The sequence below is a fragment of the Denticeps clupeoides genome, chromosome 4 (genome assembly GCF_900700375.1).
Source record: "Denticeps clupeoides chromosome 4, fDenClu1.1, whole genome shotgun sequence".
NCBI classification, from domain to species: domain Eukaryota; kingdom Metazoa; phylum Chordata; class Actinopteri; order Clupeiformes; family Denticipitidae; genus Denticeps; species Denticeps clupeoides.
Genome location: NC_041710.1, coordinates 3,392,812 through 3,419,911, shown reverse-complemented (window position 1 = coordinate 3,419,911; position 27,100 = coordinate 3,392,812). Strand labels below are relative to the sequence as shown.

General features: G+C 48.5%; 1 protein-coding gene across 1 annotated transcript; it reads left to right on the top strand.

The window, feature by feature from the left end:
- Nucleotides 1–1,205: 1,205 nt before the first annotated feature.
- On the top strand, nucleotides 1,206–26,755 carry colec12 (collectin sub-family member 12). The gene is made up of 10 exons (XM_028975699.1): nucleotides 1,206–1,578; nucleotides 3,076–3,126; nucleotides 18,919–19,041; nucleotides 21,987–22,073; nucleotides 22,365–23,408; nucleotides 23,495–23,974; nucleotides 24,807–24,949; nucleotides 25,420–25,529; nucleotides 25,618–25,760; nucleotides 25,943–26,755. The coding sequence occupies exons 1-10, from the start codon at nucleotides 1,572–1,574 to the stop codon at nucleotides 25,960–25,962; spliced, it is 2,208 nt and encodes a 735-aa protein (XP_028831532.1). The 5' UTR covers nucleotides 1,206–1,571; the 3' UTR covers nucleotides 25,963–26,755.
- Nucleotides 26,756–27,100: the final 345 nt, after the last annotated feature.

Sequence of the window (27,100 nt, the reverse complement as noted above, 5' to 3'; positions counted from 1 at the left end):
GTTGGTCCAGGGGGGGACTGTCCCTGTAACTACTGATTGTAAGTCGCTCTGGATAAGGGCGTCTGGTAAATGCCGTAAATGTTGGGCCAATCACATACATTTACATTTACGGCATTTGTCAGACGTCCTTATCCAGAGCGACTTACAAATGATGTAGAATTACTCAATTACCCCCAAATGATGTAGAATTACTCAATTCCTTGCCGGCAAGTCTGTGGCGTAGCGGCTCTGATGCGGCTTCTCGATTCAGCTCATCTGCTTACCGTGTAAGAACTTTATTTGTCCGTTTGCTTGCTGTTTATGAAAACGTTCAACCACAAACTCCCGTCTAGCTGGTCTACCTCTGACTGCCATCCGGCCTCTACAACTATTACAGTTTCCCAAATTCTCCCACACCACCCCACTGCTACTTTGGGGCAGTGGTGGCCTAGTGGTTGCCGGTTCGAATCCCGATCTGCCATGGTGCCACTGAGGTGCCACTGAGCAAAGCACCGTCCCCACACACTGCTCCCTGGGCGCCTGTCATGGTGTCCACTGCTCACCAAGGGCGATGGTTAAATACAGAGGACACGTTTCACCGTGTCACTGTGTGCTGTGTTGTTCAGTGTGTCACAATGACAATCACTTCACTTACACTGCTCCTAGTAGCTGCCCCCCATACTGATGCCAGCCTGCAAAGCCAAACATATTAGCCCTTATTATACCTCCCAATGCACCTCACACTGTACGAGCCTCCAGTACTGCTCGCCTGGTCCCTCCATCTCTGAAGGTAAAAGGAAGACGCTCATCTAGACTCTTCTCCATCTCGACCCCTCGGTGGTGGAATGAACTTCCCCTCGAGGTCAGAACAGCTCAGTCACTGACCTTCCTCTTTAGAGAATATTTAGATGAACTTGTAACTTTATTGTCTGACTTATATAGAAACTACAACAGAGTGAATAAAATGTTTTTTATTCATAGTTAGGGGTCCTAGTGAACCGGATCTGATCACTTCGTTTATGATCTAAATGTTCTTCTAACTTCTGTTCTTCTCTGTAGTGTGAAAATAGCTTGAATGATGTCATCTCTGACAACTTATTCATGGTAAGTTATTCATGGTATGATGAACAGTGACACCCCAACACTGCACCTGTACCGTCACCGTGGGGTCCCCCCCCCCCCCCCCACGACGGAAACCGAAGTGGATGAATGTGGGGAAGGTGTCCGAACCCCGAAAACACGTGGTGTGGCGCGCAGGCACCCCGCGGACTCGCCACTTCCTCTCACCTTCCGCGCCGCGCTGCGCTGCGCTCCGGAGTTCCGCCAGCTTTCCACGCGTCTTGCGCTCCTCTCTCTCTCCCTCTCTCTCTCTCCCTCTCTCCCTCACTCTCTCTCTCCCTCTCTTTTTTTTTCTTCGTTATTTAATTCACTTTTTTTTTTTAGTTTCTTGGCTTTTTGTTGAAAACTTTGCACTGTTTGGAGAGGCGAGGCGACGCCGATGTCCCAGGCGGCGTGGACTTCGGGGACGGAGCTGGCGGGCCACTGACATGCAGTAGAGTCGCAGGAGCGGAGCATCGCCACCCCGGGACACCATGAAAGGTGGGAGCGACGCGCGCTCGTAACGCGTTACAACGCCGCGCCGCGCCGCGCATCTGGATGCGATTACGCCGCGGACAATGGAGACCCGCGTGAAATGCGCACGTCTCCCCGGCGTGGAGTTTATTTCTCGGGCGGGTGAGGAAATAACGGGTCGGGGTCGTGTCGTGTAGAGAAAAGCTGCTCTGTGCGACTCGGATTCTCGTGTCACCGTGATTTAAAACACACACACACACACACACACACACACACACGACACTTGAATTCCCCGAGGATGCGCCTGAAGATGGAATTCGATCGGTCCCATCTGGAGCTGCGCGGAATTCGGCGCTTTCCGTCGAGCTTTGAAATAAAAGGTCGCGTCGGTGCGCGGGACGCTGTGCGTCATTGTCGCGTTTTTAAGCGCGTCGAAGCACAATTCGGAAAACTTTTTATTCGTTCACATTTTTTTTACATTTGTTTTTTTAGGTCTACGTGGCGCCACCTGGCGGCCACGGTTTTCCTCGCTGGGAACACCGGGGATATTTAAAACAGGGGGCAGATGTTAATATATTACACTGTGCCGAAGTCCTTTCTAAAAATCAAGTCTCATAATTAAAATCCTTTTTTTCGAGTGTGAGAAAAATGTCCACGGAAACACACATGAAGCGGCAGTGACGTGAAATTGTCTCAATGACATTTTAATGTCACAGTACGTGTGTCTTGGAAATCCGTTCAATCGTTTGTTCTGAGTTTGGTGGGCGATTTGACGTATTGGGGACGCGCAGCAGGGACGCCGATCCTGGGAAAGGCCTTATCTATGGAAACCGAATGAGAATAGCTGGTGTCTTCTCCTCGAAAGGCCTGTTCTAAGTTCCCTTAGACCCAGAACCTCTCCTTGGCAGAATATGGAAATCTCGGCTTCTCCGCTCTCTCGAATACGGCGGGTTTGGGATGGGGGCCTGCGACTCGGGTCCAGCGACACCCCCCCCCATCTGGCCGGCCCAGAGCGTGAACCGTGCGGGGACAGAGAGGGATGGGGAACATCGTGGCCGCTCTTCTCAGGCTCTTCTGTGGCGCTGCAGCGTAGAGACCGCATGCGCGAACAATGAGAATTATGACCCCCGTATAATAACATCCTGTGCCGTGTATTTTGATGGCTTCCAGATTGCTGGCTTCCATTGAGGACGGTCCAGGAAAACGCTGTTTGTTTTGCAGCTGAAGGCCTAAAAGGAGACCGTAATGTGACCCTTTGTGTCTCTTGACGGCCTCCAGCCTCAATTTTCTTACATTTTTGGAACTGGCAACGTAGCAATGTTCTCAACCGTTCTCCTGTTCCCCAAAGGCCTGGAACGACTGGTCAGGAGCCAAAAAAGAGAGAAGCCGAGCGTGGAAGCGCTTGTGCAAGTTGTTTAGTCTCTTGACACATTCCTGAGACCGGCTGCAAACTCGACCGGCGCGAATTCAATCATGTTTCCGAGTGAAAAGTTAACATTCTCTCTCCGGTCATCGTTTCCACAGACGACTTCGCAGATGAGGAGGACGTGCAGTCGTTTGGCTACAAGCGGTTCGGTGAGTACCCCGGGGGGCCTCCGGGCGGGGCGCGTCAGGTTGGCCTCCAGGCTTCCAGACGAGCGTGTGCTAAGGTCGTTGGGAGGAAGGCGAGGGTGTGCGCATCTTTCTGGCGCGTCCTTGGGCTCACCTGAGGACCAGGATGGGCCGATTAATACACCACTGTCCCAGGCCCGGAACCGTCAGTGCCGCTGAAGCAGTAGGGCAGCGCTGGCGTCCTCAGGAGCAACTCAAGTTTTAAGTAAAGTGAAGGGATTGTCATTGTGATGCACAGCACATGGTGCACACAGTGAAATGTGTCCTCTGCATTTAACCATCACCCTTGGTGAGTGGTGGGCAGCCATGACAGGCGCCCAAGGAGCAGAGTGCGGGGACGGTGCTTTGCTCAGTGGCACCTCACTGGCACCTTGGCGGTACCGGCAACCTTCTGGTTACGGGGCCACTTCCTTAACCGCTAGACCACTACTGACCCAAACAGCAGAGCTGCATTGGCCGGGATAAATAAATGAGTGAAACAAAAAAGAAGTTTCTGTTGCACGGAACACAGTCTTTAATGGTGTTTTTTTACAATGACTGGATGAGTTAAATCCGCGCCCATCAATACATCATTAAAGTTGGTGTTTTTATTCTTGTTTTACCGGTTTAATACATGTACAGTACAGGCCAAAAATTTGGACACACCTTCTCATTCAGTGTGTTTTCTTTATTTTCATGACCATTTACGTTGGTAGATTCTCACTGAAGGCATCAAAACTATGAATGAACACATGTGGAGTTATGTACTTAACAAAAAGTGGAGACCTGGCCTCCACAGTCACCGGACCTGAACCCAGTCCAGATGGTTTGGGGTGAGCTTGACCCCAGAGTGAAGGCAAAGGGGCCAACAAGTGCTAAACACCTCTGGGAACTCCTTCAAGACTGTTGGAGAAGCATTTCAGGTGACGACCTCTTGAAGCTCATCGAGAGAATGCCAAGAGTGTGCAAAGCAGTAATCAGAGCAAAGAAACTAGAATATAAAACATGATTTCACTTATTTCACCTTTTTTTGTTAAGTACATAACTCCACATGTGTTCATTCATAGTTTTCATGCCTTCAGTGAGAATCTACCAACGTAAATGGTCATGAAAATAAAGAAAACACATGATGAGAAGGTGTGTCCAGACTTTTGGCCTGTACTGTAAATCCTGAGGACGTCTTTGAACCTACGTTAGCCAACGAGCCCCACACTTAGCACCTAGCATTAGCTCGAACACAATGCCCCTACGTCCAATACACAAACAGCCCCATACACACAAAAACTGGGCTGCACTGGGTGCAGATGCTGCCGTGGAAAGTTGGGGTCTGTTGTTTCGTTTTAACTCGGAAAATTCACGTTGCTTGGAGAGCTGCATTGTGCTTTTTTTTTGGGGGGGGGGGGCATTATTGACTCTCTCTGTTGCTCTTTTGTACTCTTGTGCTTTATTTTCTGTTCTGCTGAGCCCTAACCACCAAACCCCAAAAACACAGCAGCTGGGTGAAAGGAGAGGAGTGGCCACATGGCTGTGCTTAAGTCTGGACTCATCTCATTACAATACAACGTTCTGTTCGGGCGCCAGGATTTTCTCCCCCCGCCCTCGCCGGCAGAACCGGATGCTGGGGCCTTTGAGGTGTTCTGTGTTTTCCTGGGACTCCACGCAAAAAAAAAAAAAAAACTTCCAGCCGAAGTTTGCATACTTGCAGGAGAGTCACTTACTCGTCGTCAGAGCGCCGCCATAAAGTGTCACATGAGGGGCAACCAGACATCAGCACCAGACCTGAACACATCTTTTGATCACCTTCCAATGGTTAAGATATATACATTTACATTTACACCATTTACCAGATGCCCTTATACAGAGCGACTTACAACCAGTAGTTACAGGGACAGTCCCCCCCTGGAGACACTCAGGGTTAAGTGTCTTGCTCAGGGACACAATGGTAGTAAGTTGGATTTGAACCTGGGTCTTCTGGTTCTTAGGTGAGTGTGTTACTCACTAGGCTACTACCACCCACAGATATAAAAGCGTTGATAGTTTTAATAATAATAGGTTGCATCCAGGTTGCACTTTTACTAAAAATATGTCACTTTTCATAAGGGGGGGGGGCGAAGTTGTGATTTGGAGGTGGAGAAGTGGGAGCAGTCACATCGAGGCTGATGAAGAGGCGTCCAAGTTGGAGCGCCTGGCATGTGGGACAATGAGGAGGACCTGGGAGCATCTGGAGCCTGGAGCTGCTTCAGATAGAGACGGGAAAAGTTATTTAGGGCTTTAAAGCTTAAATATGATCCTTGACAGGACCGTTGTCCAGTGATGTTGGGAGGGAGGAAACGGTGAACTACATATTCACATTTACAGTGCAGCGGAGGCCTAGCGATTAAGGAAGCGGCCCCGTAATCAGAAGGTTGCCGGTTTGAATCCCGATCTGCCAAGGTGCCACTGAGATGCCACTGAGCAAAGCACCGTCCCCACACACTGCTTCATGGCTCAAATGCAGAGGACAAATTTCACTGTGTGCACTGTGTGCTGTGCTACTGTGTATCACATGTGACAATCACTTGTGATACAATCCAGAGCGACTTACAACCAGTAGTTACAGGGACAGTCCCCCCCTGGAGACACTCAGGGTTAAGTGTCTTGCTCAGGGACACGATGGTAGTAAGTGAGATTTGAACCTGGGTCTTCTGGTTCACAGGCGAGTGTGTTACCCGCCAGGCTACTACCACCTAAACTGGAGCAGTTAGCCTCCGTCCATTTTTGTTCTTTCCTGACGCTCAAACTCAGGCTTATGGTCTTCGTAAATGTTCTTCTCCTGAAGGTACATCTCCACCACTCTGGAGGGACATTTACAAGCTCAAAATGTGACTTGATTAACCCTTCTGTTATTACGGCCAATGAAACGATACCGATGTAAACTATGAGATGATACGTTCTGTTATGACAATAACTTAGCATTTTAGAACAAGATAAATTGTTCTTGAATTGACACGATCGGTTTGTAATTGCGTGGCCGTAGGGTGCGAACATGTAAAGATCACGATTATTCTGTTCATGTGTCGGAACATCTTGCAGTAATTATGAATGTTCTGCGTTGTGGTGCGAAACGGATCCATTTTTCCGCTCGGCGTCGGAGGGGCCCGATCCGTTTTCTGGGGCGGAGGACGAGGGAGCGAGACGGGGAAGGGCCGGTCTCCCGGTGCAGAACTCCGCTGCGTCAGCACAAGTCGCGGGGAAGTGGCCGGGAAGGTGGCGCCTCCCCAGAACTTCGGGTTCCCTGCCAGAGGAAACAAGGTGTCCCGGGCGGGGAGAGCGCCCCCTTCCCGCCCGAGCCCCTCGCTCCAATTTCCTACTGAAGGAACGGCGGTCCTGGGTTTGGAAAAAAACGTTGGAACCGAAGCCATTTTCTCCCCGACCAAAAAGCAAAGAAGCAGCAGGGCCGGCGTAACTCCGCACGCCCTCCACCGTGGCCCGGCGTAGAGAGGCATGACTGCAGAAGGAATGCGGGTGGAGGACTTTCGCTCCCCACGGCGCCCGTCGGGACGAACAGCGGGCGGTTTTAATTTGACTCCAGCTTATTACTGGACGCTCGCTTATTGCCCACCGGCCGGGGGGGCCCGATGAAATATTACATGCTCGTGTTTCCAATATAGAGCAGAGCCAGATGGAGGGGGGGAGCGGGGTGTCCTCAGGTCAGGTTTAAATGGGCGCTCGTACCTCGCCTCTCGGCCTCTCCGATTGGCCGGTGTCTGGGAAGACGCATCCCAGCGGGAGACCGGCAGACCAGGGCCCTGAGCTCTATCGGGGGGGGGGGGGGGGGGGGGTTGATGACCCGGGTCACCGGTGGTTCGGGATGGTGGAATTCGACTCTTGAAGGCCCCGTCTGAGTCACCGAGTGGAGACTCCAGAAAACGACAAAGTTTCATCCAAACAAAACGGGCTTCTGGAATATTCCGGCAGAAACTGTAGGGGCTTCGCCATGGCAACCGAGGGCCGGAGGAGCGTGTTCGCCACGCCCCCCACACTCCAAACACATCTGGACACTTGATCAGAAGCCGCGGCTCGGAGGCCGGGGTCTGACCCGCGTCGGGGGAAGGGTATGGTTACAGGGGTAGGTGGTCCGGTTGCATAAGGCGCTGCCCAAGTGTAACCCAGCCGCCCCGCCCTGCCCCGCCCCGCCCGATGGGGTGTCTCGCCGGTGTGATGGATGTGCGCAGCGCCCACTTCTCTCAGCACGACCCGGCGGCCCCTCAACAATAACACGCGTTCGCTTCTCTCTGGCCCCACCGGTGGAGCGCCGCGCCTGATGTATTAACGAAAGGCCGCCGGCTCGCGCCGCGTCCAAAACCAACTCGCCGCTTCCTGCGCAGCAGAAGTAAAAGAGGAGAATAAAGATGTGTGGGTTCTTTTTTTTTCTGCTTAGGAGCCCCACCGGCAATCGCGATCAGGCCAGGGGCCTTCGCTTCTGCCATCTCACTTTGCTTGCTTTGGCCGCCGCTCCGAACGTCTTTCCGAACATTTTTCTTCCCCGCGTTTCCTACTTTTGCCAGTTTTATTGAAAGCGATGTGCTCCAATGCAAATGGTGCTTTGGAGCGGCATTCTGTTTGCTCAGCTTTGTGAGGGTTTTAACAGCTCTGCTCCCGCCCGCTGTGTGCGGCTGTGTTCCCCCAACACAGACCGCACTCAAACAGCTCAGAGCAACACAAAATGGCTTCTTCAAGCCTGTATCCAGGTTGTTATTGGTGATAAACTGGACAGTTGTGCAAGGTGCATACAACACACTAAGCGTGGGGCTTTTTGGCCGGTGTAAGGTCAAGGGCACAAAGCTTTTACTCTTGGCCTGAACAGGTCGTGGCAGGTTCGTGCCCAATTTCTAGCAATTTAGTCGGGCTCAGGCCGGGTAGAGCTTGCACGGTAAATAATCCAACACAAGTTAATGGTCTATAGTACCAAGGGTTGGCAAGTGGTGTCCTGGTGGTTAAGGAAGCGGCCCCGTAATCAGAAGGTTGCCGGTTCTAATCCCGATCCGCCAAGGTGCCCTTGAGGTGCCACTGAGCAAAGCACCGTCCCCACACACAGCTCCCCGGGCGCCTGTCATGGCTGCCCACTACTCAATTAAATGCAGAGGACAAATTTCACTGTGTGCACCATGTGCTGTGCTGCTGTGTATCACAGGTGACAATCACTTCACTTTCACTTTCATAAATCGATTCTCAGGTATTAATCGATACAAAAGTTTTATGTCAATTTTGATTCCAATTAGTACTGGTATTGATACTTTACGGAGTTTTACGGAAATGGTTGAGTGGAGTGGTGGAGATGTAGCTTCAGTAGAAGTACATTTATGAAAACTGTAAGCCAGAGTTTGAGTATCAGGAAAGAACAAAAATGGACAGAGGCTAACTGCTCCTGTTCAGGTCACCGTCTTCTCCCTCCCAACTTTTAGATCAGTTTTGCACTGGTATCGATACTTAAGCTCCAGTTTTGCATCTGCTGGTTTGCGGAAATTACAACAATTTTCAACGGGCATTGAAGTGGCCAGCCCCTCCCACAGCTACCCTAAGGACCCAATGTTTACATTAAAGACACACTTAGTTTGCTAGAAGAGCGCCTATCATCTCATGTAATCAGCGGAGCGGCCAGTGGCGAGTGATGCTCCGCCAGCCTCTGCAGACACCGCGGTCAAAGTTGAATATTGTTGAACTTTGACCTCTGCCCTTGTGACGCAATGAAGCGGGTCAACCACGCCTACATTTGAGCCACATTTGGTTAAAAAAAAAAAGTTATTCAATTTAAATTTCCTTAATATTCTATTCCTTTTCTAAATGCTTATGAATATAAATGTTGACTGAGTGATGAGGGTGGCCTTAGCTGGAAGCCGGTGTGTCTGCATAATGAACCGATGTGTTCAGAACTTCAGAAGAGAGAAAATGTCTCTTTCTCCCTTATTGTGTAACTTTCTCACTTTCTCCGGTTGTATAAACCAGGAGATGGAGTCTTCCAGCATAATCCGCAGTCCTTTCAGTATGGGGTTGTTCCTTGCAATATTAAGGGTGGACACATTCTTCTTCTTCCCCCAACGCCATGTCTGAGCTCTCACATTGCACACATCCTGCCAGATGAGATGGTGTATGTGTGGATGTTCAAGATGTTAGAGGTGGGCCATATCATATCTGCTCACAGTTTCTTTGGTGATAAAGTGCCACTGGAGTTGTATATTTCAGTGAGAGCAAAAGTGTAGATCGGCAGGTCTGCGGTAAAGGTTCTTTATCCCCACAGCTAGTGGTCAGAACTATGAACAAGCGTGACATGTATGTAGTACTTGTTAATTATGAAAAAAGCCAAACAAGCAGTTTGAAAACCAGCAATGGGACGCACGGGACACAGAAAACTAGTCTCACTTGTTAAACAAACTTCCACAATAAAATTCTGCGAACTCTACAAGCATTCGGACAAAACTATTGGTGTCAAACCTGTGCAACACTTAAAATACAGTAAAATAATGTTTATGCAAAACCAATATATGCAAATAAAAGGACCAAGATGGTGTGATGCACGGGACAACAACGTCGCTGATTTGTCCCATTTTAAAGTCATGCCCACTTCAACGCAAGCAAGGACGTTCGCTAGATTTAGTGCATTTTGTATTTCAATCTATGTTATGCAATTTTTTTTATACATATAGTGTTTTGAATTATCGTGATTTGTGGATTATTTTAATTTCTTAAAATTGTGGAACGTTACAAAAACTCCCCCCCCATTCCATTACTTCCAAAATTACAAACAGCAAACGGCGATAGAAAATAGAAAAGAGTGTCCCTCCCTACATGATGTCTCAGAGTGATCTCCAGCATTCCTGCATACAATGAAGAGGTAAAAAAAAAAACATTATTAAAAAGAAATATTTTAAAGATATAATATTTAAGAATGACAGGAAATTATTTTTCACATTTCACACCCCTGGGGGCAGATCCTCTGTCAGATTTGCCCCCCCCCGTGTTGACTCTACGGCTGCGGCCTTGTTCTGAAGATTTATTTCGCCGTCTTACTGTTTAATTTAAACCCGACCCCCCCGCCAGGGGGCTTGACTGTTTACATCTTCCCGACATTCCTTCCCCCGGCGTTCTTGTGCCGCATTCATTCCGTTGACGACGGTACGTTCTGCACCGGTCTGCGGCGAGGGCGCCACTGAGCGTTCTGCTGTTGCCCTGGTCCACGTCCGGGTGGGCCCCCATCTTCTCCTGCAGATGCTGACTCAGAGTCCAGGCTGCGGCGCTGGGCCACCCACCGCCGAGGACCCTGCGGGCCCCTAACCTCTCCCCCCAGCCTGCTGTCAGACGCCGGCCAGATATCTCGAGGACGTCAAACCATATTAACGGTTTCTGCCTGGAACGTCAGAAATGGACCAAATAAGTGTAGAGGCTTCACGTTCGTCTGCAGCTGGACTCGGATGGTCCATTGGGGACGGTCACGCTGCTTCAGCTCTCTATAGAATAATAGTGAATAGCAAATTATGGTGTGACCTCGTTGTCGTAAATTTGCATGGAGTTGTTCCATATCAGGCCAAACTGTCCCAAACTCGGGTCATTAAGATTGGGAAACTGTGGGGTTTTTTTTTTGTAATAGAAAGGAAATGGTCTTTGCTGGATCACCGAATGCTTTTTTATTATTATTACTAGCCCCTAAAGAACACATTCTCGTTTGGCTCATAAAAGATTATGACCACATGATTTGAACCAGGCGTGTTTTTTTTTACCTCTTAATATGTTCTCTATCTCGGAGGAAATTAGAACTGGTCCCGTTAGACTTTGGTCAAAAGGCTTGGGGTCTTTGTATCAGCTCGGCGCTCTAGAAGTAAAGAATGTTCCGGAAGAACAGGCCCAGATGGACGCTGGCCCGGGTAGTTTGGAGTAATGAGTGTGGGATTACGAGCGCCTTTCTAGAACAGGGCTTTTGTGGCCTCGGATAGGCATGTGGGCCAGGTTTCCTGGAAATAATCTCACCCGTACCTGCCAGCTCCCGATTCCCAGGAGAGCCGAGGGAGGGTCGGAGCCGCATGGCCTTGCAAGGTGCACGAGAACGGAGAATGCCAAGCTGGCCGGAGAACGGAAGGGGGATTGGGGTAAGTCGGCGCCCCACGGAGAGTCGGCTGAGGTGCTTTTAAGGCCAACGTGTCCTGACGCCTTGAGTCATTGAGTTCATTGAAGTATAAGTGGAGTATAATGTTTGGCCATAATAAGATTATTCACAGTTTCTGGCAGATATATAACATACAGCAGGCCGTGGACATAAATACTGTTGGTGAAATGGATGTTTGAGAAAGTGAAATTGATTGTGGGGGGGCGTGTACCTTAGTGGCACCTTGGCGGTTCTGGATTTGAACCCACAAACCTCCGGTTAAGAGTCCGCTATCTCTCTGAACTCTACACAATGCGAGTGTGCTTGACCTGACGGTGACCTCTGACGTACTCGTATCATCTTTACATGCGTTTATTTGCCGTTGTGCAGTGGGAGTTCGGCACTGAATGCAAGTTTGTGTCCAGTTTGTGCCGTTGGTCCACGCAACTCTACGTCCTGCATGGAGAATGGCTTTTAAGGTTCTCTTATTCTACTTCCAGTTTAGCCTGCACTTCAGATTGGAAGTGACGGGGCTGAGGGAAGATCTCCTCACTGCGGCAGCCGCAATGGAGCTGCTTTTGTTCGTGTGACACGCGCACTCACTCACTTACTCACTCACTCATCTGCTCCGTCCTTTCTGTCTGGATTGAGATAAACGCTACGTTTGCCGTTGTCTGTCTCAAGATAATGCAGCGCAGATGCATGCCGAAGACCCAGACGTCCATCCAGATGGTGATCTCACACCATGCAGCCATCAGAGCTGGAGGCCTAGCAATGAATTAATCATGATTAATCGTGGTCGATTCTTTAGACTAAAACTTGCTATAATGCATATTTGAACCTATGACAGAGACAAGTGTGTGAAAGAGGCTTAGACAAGGAGTGATGGGGAGATGATCTGGTCTTTTTTTAAATACAACACTGTGGACTGATAGTAAGTAAAATTTTGGTGCAAATTTCGTTTAAAAAACAGTGCCTAGAGGCTGATTGGGGTGGTTCCCTGGTTGTGTCTGATTTCCACTTGCAGACTGTCTGTCTTTATGTATGGGTTGTCCCTGGCTAGGATGAATTTTGCATCTGGGTCATAGACCCCACACAGGAAGTTAACAAAATCACGTTATTGGTTTTAACACATTAAATATTTATAAATGAATTTTGACACACATGGTGCGGACCGGAACTTTGGGACGTCGCCTCACACCGTGAAATGGCCAGAGCCTAAACAGGCCGCACATGTGGTGGTAACCATGGCAACGGCCTGGCTCCCTCTGCCTGAACTCACGAGAGGCTTTTATATCCCTCTGTCAGATGATGTCATGTATGCGTCTATGCGATGGGGGTTTGGCAGGACCTGGTTTGCATTAGTGCGTCCGCCACATAGCTCACTTCTACCATGATGATGAGAGCGCACGTCTGGAGATCCACCTGCGGAGATCGTCCGCGATCCAGAGGACGTCCAGTGTCGTGTCTGTGGGTGAAAATGCACTCGGAACCTTCCAGCTCCGGCGCGGCGTACGTGAATGAGCTGCTCCGCTGTGATTCATTCCCCGTCTGCCAGCAGCGTGACTGCTGTTGTTTTTCTGCGGCGAGGCCAGATCCACCAAAGTCCATTAAGCACCGCTCCGCCAGAATCCGAGCAGTAAAAACGAGCTGACATTTTAGATGTTTGTTCTTGGATGCCTGGCATAGTAAGTGATGTATCTTGTGTTCTCGTTCCTGCTTTGATTTGTTTTTTTTGCTTCACCCCATTCTTTGCTGCATTTAATAGGTACCATATGGCCTGGGGGGCTGTGCCCAGTTAAAGTGTCATAAACCTGTTAGCAAGTTGAAAAAAATGGCAGCTTTGCATGCTATTGTGCCTGGCTGGGCTTTGTGCAAGGCTCGCAGGCATGACGTTGAGGGGGTCCTGCCCTGCTTTTGGGACTGTTTTCCTGTTAGCCGTGTAACATGGGTAGTTTGGCAAGGTGCACGCCCCTTTTGTGTTTTGGCTGCGAGGGCAGAGAAGGTCTGCTGTTACTGAGCAACGTCCTCCTGCTTCTGATTGGTGATGGTCCAGCATGGACATGATATTTTGCTGATATTTAAAAATCAGGTTAGATTTGCATAGTACAGGTCCCCAAATTGATTTGCCTAAAACAGATTCCCCAAATCATGCAGGCCTAACACGGTCTTAACAAAGACCTGGGGATTTACATAAAAAAAACGAGTCGTAAAAATACGGTGAGCCAGAAGGGTCAACACAACGCAAAAGCCACAATGGAAGTTACGCACCCCGAAAGTTACGGAGACAGCATTCATATGTCAAATATGATATTTTGCACGTAATATTTGATATATGAATGCAGTGTTTTCTATCGTCAGCACTTAAACACAGTGATGAGCCTTCTGTTGTGGCTCTTGCGTTCGTGCTTTAACATTTGCATTGTCTTGACCCTTCGGGGCCACTGTACAAAAGCGTCAAAATGGCCTCAGTAGTCCTGATGAATTAGCGAACTGATGAATAGACCATTAATTAGATCTTATCGTCTTATTTCCTTATGACATGAAGGTGCAGCTACGTTCTGCTCATCCTGTTCCAGTTTACTGGGCAATGGTGAGCAAATGCGTGAAAGTGAAGTGATTGTCATTGTGATACACAGCAGCACAGCACGGTGCACACAGTGAAATTTGTCCTCTGCATTTAACCCATCACCCTTGGTGAGCAGTGTGCAGCCATGACAGGCGCCCGGGGAGCAGTGTGTGGGGACGGTGCTTTGCTCAGTGGCACCTCAATGGCACCCTCTGATTACGGGGCCACTTCCTTAACCGCTAGGCCACCACTGCCACAATGATGTCCCCGAGCAAGACACGAGTGACTGGAACTCGATCTGGAGCTAATATCTGCAGTACAGGGGACTGCAGCTGGATCGAAGGCGCGCTGTGAACGGCGTCATCGGCCGCGTTCGCGCTGGCCGGGTCGTCTTGACATGTGCTTGTTTTCATTGGAACGGCACGTGTGGAAATTCGGCCTCGCTGCTTCCCTCGGAAAAAGAAGCGCGAAGCAAAACCTTATGCCTCCTTTCATTTGTTTTTGTGCGTTTGTCCGTTTCGTTCTGCTGAAGGTATTAGCACAGAATCGCACGGCGTCTGGGGCTGCCAGCGCAATTAACATTTTTACGGCGTCGTTCCGTCTGAGACCTCCACGCGCCTCTGCAACCGATTTCTGCAGAGTTGTAAACAGGAGGAAATTCGCCGACTTCTTTCCTTCTCTATTTTGGACTCTTTGGCGTTAATGGATGCACGGCAAAGCGTTCCGAACGGGCTTCCCTTTCCGTTGCCATGGAACATTCCAGTTCGTGCAGTTGTGTGTGCAAGTTTGTCTTATTCCAGGTACATAGAGGAGAGGAAAGAAAGCTATATATATATATATATATATATAAAGAGAGAGAGAAACAGAGAGAAGCAGGAATTTTCAGAACTGACTTCCTGTGTCCAAATGAATCACAGCTGTTTTTACGAACCTCTCGGCCCCTCCCCCGCGGTCGAGGACCACGAAAAACACACGCACACACCCCTCACCTCCAGGTTTCCATTTACGAGTTAAGTGACGGGGGTCCGGCTTCTTGCGGGGGGGGTGCGCCTGCCTGTTTATGCGCTCACAGGGAACTTCCTGGCCCGGCACCAGTAGGCCGGGACACGCCGGCCGCATTCCACGCGCTCGACGCTGCGAAAGGCGGCGCCGCGGCCATATGCCGCCCCACGTGTGTGTGTGTGTGTGTTTTATTTCCTGAGCGTGCAGAATGTGGGTCAGTGTGTTTATGTGCGGCGGCGTTGGGGGCTCGGGTTTCGCTGAGCGTGGCAGGAACGGGGACGAGGTTTTTTAATGGCGGATGGAACAAAGAAGAATTTTTTCGGTTTTGTTTCGCAACCAAGCTGACGAAACCAAATGACGAAAATGACAAGGGGGAACTCTACTGGGTCGAAAAGTGATGCAACTCTAGCCCTCCCCTCGCCAGCCTCGAGAATGCAACACACCCCCTTGCACAGCTCAGCTTTAAGCAGCGCATAGATAAGGTGCCATTGGGGGGGTGTCTTGTCACAGGCCACCCGCCACACAGGGTGACAGAGGCAGGGCCACGCGGGGGTGGGACGCGATCGAGAGGGAGCCGGCTGGGCCGCAGTGTTTATACAGATGTTCGCTTCCAGGAAAGGGGCTCTACCCTTCTGACCCCCCTGACAGAGCCCCCCCCCCGAGCCCCGGCCACGTCTCCTGTGGCTTTCGTTTGGGCCCGACCTGGATGCCACGACTGCCAGTGTGGCCATCTGGTGATGAAAGGCCCGTGGCCCTGATGAAATTAGGCGGGAGGAAGGATGTCAGCCCAGCTGGGGAACGTCTTGTCTCTTTTCTGGTGGAGATACCGGGGTCCTGTCTGGGGTTTATTTACCAGACCCTTAAGTGAATTTCCCAGAGAGCCGTGGGGTGCGTCTTTGCTTAGAGCTGGGGGGGTCTTGTTAGATTCTTCTTCCAAGTTCCTCTTCACTTATTTATTTTCTAGTGACTTCCTTTCTTTCAAATATGATTTATATGGTAACGTACAAAAATATATGGTTATGGCATTATATCATGCTGAAAGGTGAATTAATGTGTTAGATACATAGGTGTTCTGATTTTAATCCGGGATTAAAATCAGGACAAATAAAAATTGGGGGATGTTCGTCACAGTCAGACTGTGAAGCAGCTTATCTCGCTGTCACACAAACCTGATTTGTTCTGAAAAACCAATAATAAAAACCGTGGTGGACTGTTACATCCCTGGACGTACGCTCCCACATGTTCTGTGTGGCTGGCTATGTTTTTGTGTCCTGTCTCTTTAAGGTTGACTTCGTGGGAGGAGTTTAAGACTACCAGCTCCACCTAAAATCTGACTATTGGTCACAATCACCCATATAAAGGGACTTCAGACAGTGTTTGTCAGGTCCTCGGGGTCTGTCAGGCCCTTACTCCTTCAGGAGGTCCCCAGACCCCTTTTTTGTTAGCCTGTGTGTGTTTACGTGGCCCTTTTTGTTAACTCTAGCGTGGGTTCTAGTTATCCCCTCTGGACCACCCCTTCCTCTAGGCCGTTCTTACGTTGGTTAGCTGTGCTGAGTCCGTTGTGGTATTGTACGTAGTGGCCCACTGTAAATAAAAGTGTGGGTAACAGCGGTTCGTACCCCTAGACTTAGGGATGTGACACTGACAAACTTGATTGTTGATAATTGTCGCTAGATGTATTTCTAAATGGAGCGAAGCTGGATTCAGACCGAACGCAGCACGCGCTATTCGCACCATGGAGTTTGGGCTTCTACAAAGAATTTCCAAAAAGGAAGACCCTCAAACAAGGTGGGAGGAAACTGAAGGGTGTTTTCCCGAACTGCCAAACCTGCCAATGTCTTTACGGTGAATTCCATGCAACGTCTACGCCACCGGAGCGAATCTTCTCTGCAGCGGGGAATATCAGCTCTCAGAAGAGAGAGACATTCCTTAGTATGGAGAATTTCCCTTGTTTTGTTTTTTTTGCCTGGTTTTCTTCTGGTAGTGTGCCTGGCCTTGCCAAAAAATTATTTAAATACGCTGGTATGCCATTTATGACTAGTTGTTGCCCTTTTACGCAGTCCTCCCAGGGGTTCATGATTTTTTTTTTTTTTTTTGCGCTGTTTTCTCAAATTTTGCAATCAATTTAGCGATTTTTGCCCTTGGTAAACACTGAAAGAGTGAGATATGAACACAATTGACAGGCAGGCAGATGTATTGCGTGAATTGCCCATCAGCGTACCCAATCTGCGAATGTCGGCAAAGCACAGTTAGTTATTTGAATCGCTTTAACATGAGCAGCCACCACCACACACATATGATCTGCATCAAAATTACTCTTCTTGTATTCAAACGGCCTTCTGATGTTGGTGATTTACTGTGGATATGTTTTGATGGTCCTGGCCGGATGCAATTTTTCGGGCACGTCTGGGCACCATAGCTAAATGAGACTTGTTTCTCTTCTTCGTTCTGGCCGTTATTGATGAAAATGGTGCAAAATTGTTAGTAGTGTTGTCTTGGAAATACTGTCACCAGGTGTTGTAGAACAGTTGTGACTTTGCATTAATGTCACGACCGAGACAACGACGACAACTCATACAAAATGCAGCAGCATGACTGATCTTCAACCTTCCCAAATTCTCCCACACCACCCCTCTGCTACGTTCCCTCCACTGGCTCCCAGTAGCTGCACGCATCAGGTTCAAAATACTGATGCTGGCCTACAAAGCCAAACATGGAGCAGCACCATCCTACCTCACAGCCCTTATTACACCTCGCACTGCACCTCGTATACTCCGAGCCTCCAGTACTGCTCGCCTGGTCCCTCCATCTCTGAAGGTAAAAGGAAGACGCTCATCTAGACTCTTCTCCGTCTTGGCCCCTCGGTGGTGGAATGAACTTCCCCTCGAGGTCAGAGCAGCTCAGTCACTGAGCACCTTCAAACGACAGCTTAAGACCTTCCTCTTTAGAGAATATTTAGATTAAATTGTAATTTTCTTGTTGTCGAACTTGTGTACAGAATCTACAACAGAGTGAATAAAAAGATTGTATTCATAGTTGGGGTCCTAGTGAACCGGAATTGATCTCTTCATTGATGGTAACTTGAATGCACGTTGTAAGTCGCTCTGGATAAGGATGTCTGCCAAATGCCGTAAATGTAAATGTAAATGTAAAGGAAGCATTTATTACAAACTAAACTAACCCGCAGGCGTGTGTCAAAGGACAGAAAACAAACATAAGGGAAGCATTCACAGATATCCACATTAATGTGTGCTACTACCAGGGTGGTAGTAGCCTAGTGGGTAACACACTTGCCTGTGAACCAGAAGACCCAGGTTCAAACCCCACTTACTACCATCGTGTCTCCAGGGGAGGACTGTCCCTGTAACTACTGATTGTAAGGCGCACTGGATAAGGGCATCTGATAAATGCCGTAAATGTAAATGTAATTTCGCAACACCGAATGGAAAGGACACCGAGTTATCATGATTCATTGGCTTCAGATGAGACAGGTCAGGACTCTGTAATTAGGTGCCTCGGCACCGGCTGTGACGGCCCGATGACCTCCGGGCATCACAATTAAGGATTTTTTGGTCATTTTTGCAAAGATTATCCAGTAGGTTTGAGAATAACGCAAAAATATGCGTTAAACTGCAGATTTTGTGGGATTCACCCTGAGAAACACGGGTCTTGTCTACTGATACAAATAGGTAAAATTTTAATTTATTTGTCTAACATTAGCTGTCCTCACCTTTCCCATGAATGAAAAACTGCAGGTTTAGGCTAGAGTTTGCATTTAAAATATTATCATTTTAAATAACATTTAAAAGGTGCTGAGAGGTACTGTTAACGCTGCAATGAAATTAATCGAAATGAAAAAAAATATATTTTTGATCTATTGGGAATGAGAAAATGCAAGTAAATTCTTGAATCTAAAATACACAAATGTGCTACCAACTCTTTTCCACCAGATTTGTAATTGCGTATGCCATAGCTTGCCCTGGAAATAAAGTCATTTCTACAACCCAAAGTGTTCAGGTTTAGTGGTTTTAGTCCAAGACTTAGTTTAAACTGATGCTAAATAATCGTTTCACTATTCCATATCTTACAGGCATTCAGGAAGGAAGTGAGTGCACTAAATGCAAGAACGACTGGGCCCTGAGAGCGGCCATTGCCCTGCTGTACGTGCTGTGTGCCCTGCTCACCATTGCCGTCTCTGTGCTCGGTTACAAAGGTAAGGAAGAGCCATTAGATGTCCACATGTCACCCCCCACTCTTCCTCCTTCTCCTCTTCCTTGGTCTCTGAGTGTCAAAAGTACAAGCGGGGTTTGAGGAATGTACCCTGCCGGGGTTGGTCGCTGTCTGTTTATTCTCTGTCCAGGTGATACGTGACCGAATGTGCACCACGTGACCGAATGCACTCCCCCTCTGGGGTTTATGGGATTTTGAGACAGGACAGACCTTCTACCAGCATAGAAACAGGAACAGAAAAATCCATATGTGGGCTTACAAACGATTGCAAGCATTCAGATGAAGTATTTCATTTTCCGCGTCATAAAGGAGTTTTAACGGCCCTGTTTATTTCGACCTTAATGGCTGCCCCGGTGACTTTGAAAGAAGGCGAAAAGTGTGTAAAAGCGGAGCACGTACTCTTGACATGTTTGGGATTTACACCGCGGCGTACGTCAGGGCTTCTCGGCCCGCATCGTGGCCTTGACGTGGATCCAGCTCATGTGTTTCCACTGGATTCTGAAGGGGCTCTTAATTTCTACCAGATGCGTGCGTACCACCGGCCCCCTTCCCGGCCCTCCAGTTAGGGCTTTATGACTTGGCAGTAATTTGTTGTCCCGGGAACCGCGGGGTGAATGACAAATGGGGCCCGTGTCCAGAACACTTTGTGTAATCTGGCTTTTTAGCGTGATTGCTTGTCGCGTGCGCGCTCACATTCCTCTTCGCAGTAGAATATTGGGGGCAGTCCGTGGTATGGGCCTCGTGTACTGTTAATGGTTTTAGGACCGAGGCATTATTGATAATTAGCAGCACTTTTTAAGAAATAGCACCAAACCAATCATGTGGCTGGAAGAGGGTTACAGCCACATCATGCTGTAAACTAGTGTTACGTATGTGTTTGCATGAGTTTTTCATTACAGTAAAAACAATGAGCAATGAGTGAGCAATGAAGGTATTTAAATTGTATAAAGCAATTAACGGCTTGTCACACACACACACACACACACATATATATATATGTATATATATATATACACACACACACACATATATATATATATGTATATATATATATATATACACACACACACACACACACACATGAGCTATGAACAAGTGTGACATGCATGTAGTACTTGTCGTGCCTTATTGCTGGGTACTTCAGTATAAAGTTATACAAGCATTTGCAAAACTTGCCATGTGATGCACGGGACACAGAAAACTAGTCTCACTCACTAAAACCAACTTCCACAATAAAATTCTGTAAACTCTACAAGCATTCAGACAAAACTATTGCACCAAATATTTGCATTGTATGAATATTTTTATTAAGCCTGATGCACTATTCAATATAGTGAGCATGGTGAACTTGAAACATAACCTTGAATTTCTGGGTTATGATGATAGTTTATATTGTATATTGTCGTTGTTTTTATACTGTTGTGCTTGAGAGACACCATTGACCGGAATCAAATTCCTTGTATGTGTTCACCCACATATTTGACCAATAAGCACGATTCTGATTCTGATTATGTCATAACCGATAATAATAATTAATAAAAGGATTTCCCTATGTGTTTTAGATTGTTTTCATTAGAGAGATGGTCAAAACTAAATTTTGAACACATTAAAATAAATAAAGTGTCTTGCTCAGGGACATAATGGTAGTAAGTGGGGTTTGAACCTGGGTCTTCTGGTTCATAGGCAAGCATGTTACCCACTAGGCTACTACCACCCTAATTCAGGCAGTCCGTGCTGCAGTGGGTTGTGCATGTTGTTGCATTGCACTTGTTGTTTGAATCCTGTGGAGACAGATAGACAGACGGATCAATTGATCATTAGACAGACAGGTCGGTAAGTGATTAAGCGATCACTGCACAAGTCCCAGTGCACACAGTGAAACGTGTCTTCCACATTTAACCCGGCCCCTTGGTGAGCGGTGGGCAGCCATGACAGGGGCCTGGGGAGCAGTGTGTGGGGACAGTGCTTTGCTCGGCGGCTCTGTATTCGAACTGGCAACGGTTGCTTGTCCACTTCCTAGGATCTGCAGCCTGGTGTTTGTCCTCTGAACATGCTGTTGTCCTGTGTTTAGTTACTCAAGCTCGTTCGATGATGGAAACAGTTTGTTCTGCGCTCTGTGCGCGTTTGTTTGTCAGTTTCGTCTCTCTGTTGTTTCATAGCTATCAAAACAGTTCATTAAATAACACGCCGTTGAGGCATGAATGAGCAGAGAGCCCATTAACTGAGTCCTCCGGCATTCTCCGACTCGTTTGGCCAAGATGCTGAGCGGGACAGGATGGCCCAACATGCATTGTTAAGGAATGAGAGGAATAGTGACAGGGCAAAGTCATCCAGGACGTTACACCGGCACCTTGGACACACACTCGCCTATGAACCAGAAGACCCAGGTTCAAACCCCACTTACTACCACTGTGTCCCTGAGCAAGACACTTAATCCTGAGTGTCTCCAGGGGGGGACTGTCCCTGTAACTACTGATTGTAAGTCGCTCTGGACAAGGCTGTCTGATAAATGCTGTAAATGTAAATGAGTTTGTAGACACTTTTGTGCTCGATAGTCAATCTAACGATTCATGACCATTCCGTTGTTTTTTCCGTGCCGTCCCTCTCTGTCGGGGTTTATAAACCGACTTCAGCGACAACAGAAGAATGTTAAGACAGCTTGAGTGGTGCCAGAGAGACTGGCAGGAACCAGCACAGTCTGCTCAGCACTGAGACACTGAGACGTTCAGCCAGCCCCGAGGTTCTTCACCACATTCCAGAGGAAATGAAGGGTCGTTCATTTCCTCTAGGAGTGTGTGTGTGTGTGTGTGTGAGTGTGTGAAAGTGTTATCTGCAGATTTTGTTGTAAAGTCAACTCTCAGTCCAGAATAGCACCTGATTCCGGGAGATCTGTGGGCAGGAACTACACTAACACTCTCTCCTCCACAGTGGTCCAGAGGATGGATAATGTGACAGTGGGCATGGAGAACTATGGCGGGAAGATTATGGCAGTGGAGACAGACCTGAAGAAGCTTGGTGAGCCCTTTACACATGGATACTACAGCCGATGGCTGTGCATGGTGGGGTGGTAGTAGCCTAGTGGGTAACACACTTGCCTATGAACCAGAAGACTACAGAGTCACAGGTTCAAACCCCACTTAATACCATTGTGTCCCTGAGCAAGACACTTAACCCTAAGTTGCTCCAGGGGGACTGTCCCTGTAACTACTGATTGTAAGTCGCTCTGGATAAGAGCGTCTGATAAATGCTGTAAATGTAAATGTAAATGGTGGACGCGTGCATTTAAACAAAGTTCTTCTTTCTTAGATGACCAGACGGGTGAGAAATCGGAAAATGCCACCAGTGAACTTCAGTCCTTCAAGTCAGACATTCAGCTGCTGCAGAAGCAGCTGGACGACATTGCCCTGAAGGCCAGCAGCAACCAGGCGGTCCTGGACGAGCTGCGGGAAGTGGGCGAGGACATGCAGAACGGCCACGTCTCCCTGCGCAGCCTGCTGGACAGCAACGCCGACACCATCCGCAGCGTGAACAGCACGCTGTCCCTCTACAGCGGCCTGATCGGCGGGCTCAAGTCGGACACGGAGAGGCTGCAGTCGCAGCTCCAGACGCAGGCCGCGGAGCAGGGCCGAGCCACCCTGACGGTCAGCGCGCTCAACCTCAGCCAGAACCAGCAGAGGAACCTCATCAGCGCCCTGCAGCGGTCTGTGGAGGACGCCAGCCAGGCGGTGCAGAAGCTGAAGAACGACTACCAGGGCCTGCAGCAGACCGCCCGGCAGACCAAAGCCGACACCGACTGGCTGAGGGAGAAGGTGCAGAACCTGCAGGTGCTGGCGGCCAACAACTCCGATGTAGCGCGGTCCAACCGCGAGACGTTGGAGGACATGAGCTCGCAGGTGAGCGGCCTGACAGAGCTGGCCCAGAACACCTCCGTCGTAGCCGACGGCCACGAGCAGACCCTGCGTGAGCTCCTGGACCACCGGCGCGACCACGACAACACCACCTCCGCCAAGTTTGATGCGCTGGAGGACAGGCTAGACCGCTACGAAGGCAACATGGACCGGGTCACGGGGAATGTCAGCTTTGCCACGCAGATGCTGGGGGCCATCAGCAGTGACCTGAACAGTCTCCGGTCCTGCACGGAGATGGTGACGCGGCACTCAGACCTTCTCTCAGGGATGAACAGCAGCCTGGTGGAAGCCCGGGCAGACAGTGCTGAGCTCCGAGCCCAGCAGACCGTGCTCACTGCCAGGCTTGATAGGGAGGTCACCAGCCTCTCCATGGTCATGGAGGAGATGAAGCTGGTCGACACCAAACACTCGCAGCTCATCAGAAACTTTACAATTCTACAAGGTGAACAATGAGCAGCATTCCTGTCAGCTCAACTCATTCTCATTCAATCTAAAAAGCTTGAAAAATAAAATTGTTATGTCTTCTAGGCCCTCCAGGACCAAGAGGACCTCCTGGTGAAAAGGGTCCACAGGGGCCAGTGGGAAAGGCAGGCCAAAAAGGGGAGACTGGGGAAAGGGGGTTTCCAGGCTTCCAAGGATCTAAAGGAGATCGAGGGGTGCCTGGTCTACCTGGAACACCTGGGGCTAAAGGGTCAATGGGGTCCAAGGGAATTCCTGGGTCAAAGGGTTCCAGAGGGTCAGGAGGTCGTGCTGGCCCTCCCGGAGAGAAGGGTGACCCAGGTGTTGCTGGTATGCCTGGGCGAGAAGGACTGCCTGGACCTCAAGGGCCACAAGGGCCTCAAGGCCTCAGGGGTTCAGTCGGTCCAGAGGGAGCTGAAGGCCAGCGTGGACCAGTCGGTCCCATTGGTCCTCCAGGACCACCCGGCCCACCAGGGCTTCCTGGCCTGGTGATTAGCCCTCCTCTGGAACACCGTCAGCTCAGGCCTGTGGAACCCACAACAGTACCAGGTACGTTTGGGTGTTGAACACTTCGAAGGCTTTGACTTCATGTATTTAGCAGAGGCAAAGGTCTCAAAGAACTCAGGAAGAACTCAAGTGCATCTAAATAATTAAAATCACACAATATTTGGTAATTCCTGCATGCTCAGCTCAGCCCTCCACTCTGGGAACCATTTTACATTTAGATTTACGGCATTTACCAGACGCCCTTATCCAGAGCGACTTACAATCAGTAGTTACAGGGACAGTCCCCCCTGGAGACACTCGGGGTTAAGTGCCTTGCTCAGGGACACGATGGTAGTAAGTGGGGTTTGAACCCGGGTCTTCTGGTTCGTAGGCGAGTGTGCTACCCACTAGGCCACCACCACCCTGGAACCACTGCCTTATATCATGGTCTGATTAATAATTATAAATGGTCATTTTGTCTTGTGTCTCCTGATTTGTTCAAATAAAATATGGATTCTAGACCCAGACTCGCGGGCTCTTGTGTTCAGATTGGTTCATTCAAAATTGTGATTAAACACGACTGATGGTGGGCAGCCGGAATCAAGCGTTAATCCAAACCATGGTGCGGAATGCGGGGGCAACATCGATCCACATTAAGTGACACTCAGGTGACACTCTGCTCTGTATCTCCCCCTTGTGTGTGTCATTGGAAACAACAGCCCAGCTGTTTCCTCTTGCCAGGTCCGAATCCCAAATTAGAATTTTATTTGTCACATACACAGTCATACGTTGTATGATGTGCAGTGAAATGCTTTCTGGGATCTGTCCTGATTGTGAAGGTTTTTCCTTCCAGCCGTAGTTTAATTACGATCGTGCGTTCGTGCATTTTTGTCAGGTTGCCCACCACGGTGGAGGAGCTTCAGAGACAAATGCTACTACCTGTCGTCCGGAGGAGAGAGGCTGAGCTTTGAAGAGACAAAGGAATACTGCAGCAACAGAACCTCTTCCATGCTAATAATTAATGACAGTGCAGAACAGGTAAACCCACATGCAGTTACTAGAAATGTATATTATTTACAGCAGTTTTGGCTGGTTTCATTTTTTTTATAGCTTATGTTAATATTGTCAAGTTAAAACCATGAATCGTATCAAATCTCTATCGATTGATATCTTGCAATGCATTTATATTTACATTTTATGGCATTTACCAGACGCCCTTATCCAGAGCGACTTACAATCAGTAGTTACAGGGACAGTCCCCCCCTGGAGACACTCAGGGTTAAGTGTCTTGCTCAGGGACACAATGGTAGTAAGTGGGGTTTGAACCTGGGTCTTCTGGTTCATAGGCGAGTGTGTTACCCACTAATGTTGTAATATGCTCATGCCGCGGGTGCAGGCCAGTGTGGAAACTCCTGGTCAGGCGAATGTGGTGATGTGCGGTGTTACTCCAGCCAGCGTGTACATCTGAACGCGTGCCTGTTTGTTCTGTCATTGTTTCCTCGCTTTAGCAATGGATCAGAAAGCTAATTGCAGGAAGGGGCTACTTCTGGCTCGGCCTGACAGACAGCGAGGAGGAGAACGTCTGGAAGTGGGTGGACGGCACCCTTCCGGCCTTCACGTGAGTCACCGCAGCACTTGCAGGTTCTGCATCGGCGCGTCGCGGCAGCGAAGTGACTCGGCCCGTCCGTGCGTCGGTGTCGTTGCAGGAAGTGGAAGCCGGGGCAGCCCGACAACTGGAGCCACGGCCACGAGGAAGGGGAGGACTGTGCTGGGCTGATCCACGAAGCCAGCTGGAACGACTTCTTCTGCACTGACCGCATCGGGTTCATCTGCGAGCGGCCCATTGAAAGTAAGCAACGAAAATACAATCACACCTCGCAGTACACTAACGTTCATTGCTGTCGACATCTATCGATGTCTCCACAATGACGTAAGCATTTCCTGTGACCATCCGAGTAGTAACACCAAATTACGGAATATTACGGCCCGTTTGCATTCAAGCTGTCTTCTTCTTCTTTTTTTTTTCCGCAGCACCGGTCCCCGTTTTATAGCATCTAAGAGATGTGACATTTATAGAGGCTGACCACTAAATATGCCTTGCATCACCTTCATTATGGACCAAATGGCCAGGGCTGCTGTGCCAAAAGACACTTTTGACCATCCCTGACAAGCAGGACTTCGAACACCCTCGGAATGAAAGAAATGTGCATATAAAAGAATCTGTATTTAGATTACTGGCCGCTGGTCAGATTTTTTTTTTTTTTTTTTTTTAGAACAAATCTTGAGCGTAATTGCTTAATGCTGCCTTAATGAGTGTAAATATTAATTACACAACCTTATTTAGCTATGAGGTCTTGCTTAGTAATCAGTACTCCAGTGCAATACGAAGAGCTTTGCAGTAGGTTCACTTTAAGAAGGATGGAGACGTCATATCATAAGCTACACATTTTTCAAGTTTTATCCTTAACAAACGACATTTAAATGTGATTATCACAATGGACAATACTAAATGTATAAATCCTTGGGATACATAGCAATATGTTTCAATACAAATACTCATGTACGTCACCATGTGTCACTGAAGACTTGTTTCATCTTACGAAAAGTACAGCTGTTATTATATGAATATTTTTCTATGTTTAAAAAAAAAAACAATAGTATTTTGAATGTGATGGTGTATAATTTTTTTTAAAAAGGCAAGGAACATCAAAATTGACCTCTTCAATCCCGTATATTGGCCTCAGGTAATTTTACATGTTCTGTTTGTTGCTCTTTGTGTCGGTGTCGTTGTAAGGTTGGGATTTATTCTATAGTCTGAAAATAAAGAACAACATTGATTGTTAACCTGTGCTGTTTTTTTAATTAGGTCTCATTTTCTTGCCTTCTTTACACTGGGATGTGGTTTATTTTAATAACGTAAATAAGCAGTGATATTTATTCTGTATTTTTTGTAAAATCCACTCAATCTTTATCGTGGTGCCGCTCTATGCGCACAAATCGACTGCGAGGGCTACATGGACTCCACAAAACCTCTGAACCCTCCGGCCCCAGTTTGGAGGCCAAGAGGACACTTCAAAGCAATCCTGAACAACGTCTGCAGCGGAGCAGGGTGACAAGCCACTGTCACCAGGTCCTGACACTTCTTCCATGTTCCCTGATTCAAAGTGGTCGTAATGCTGTCAATAAAGA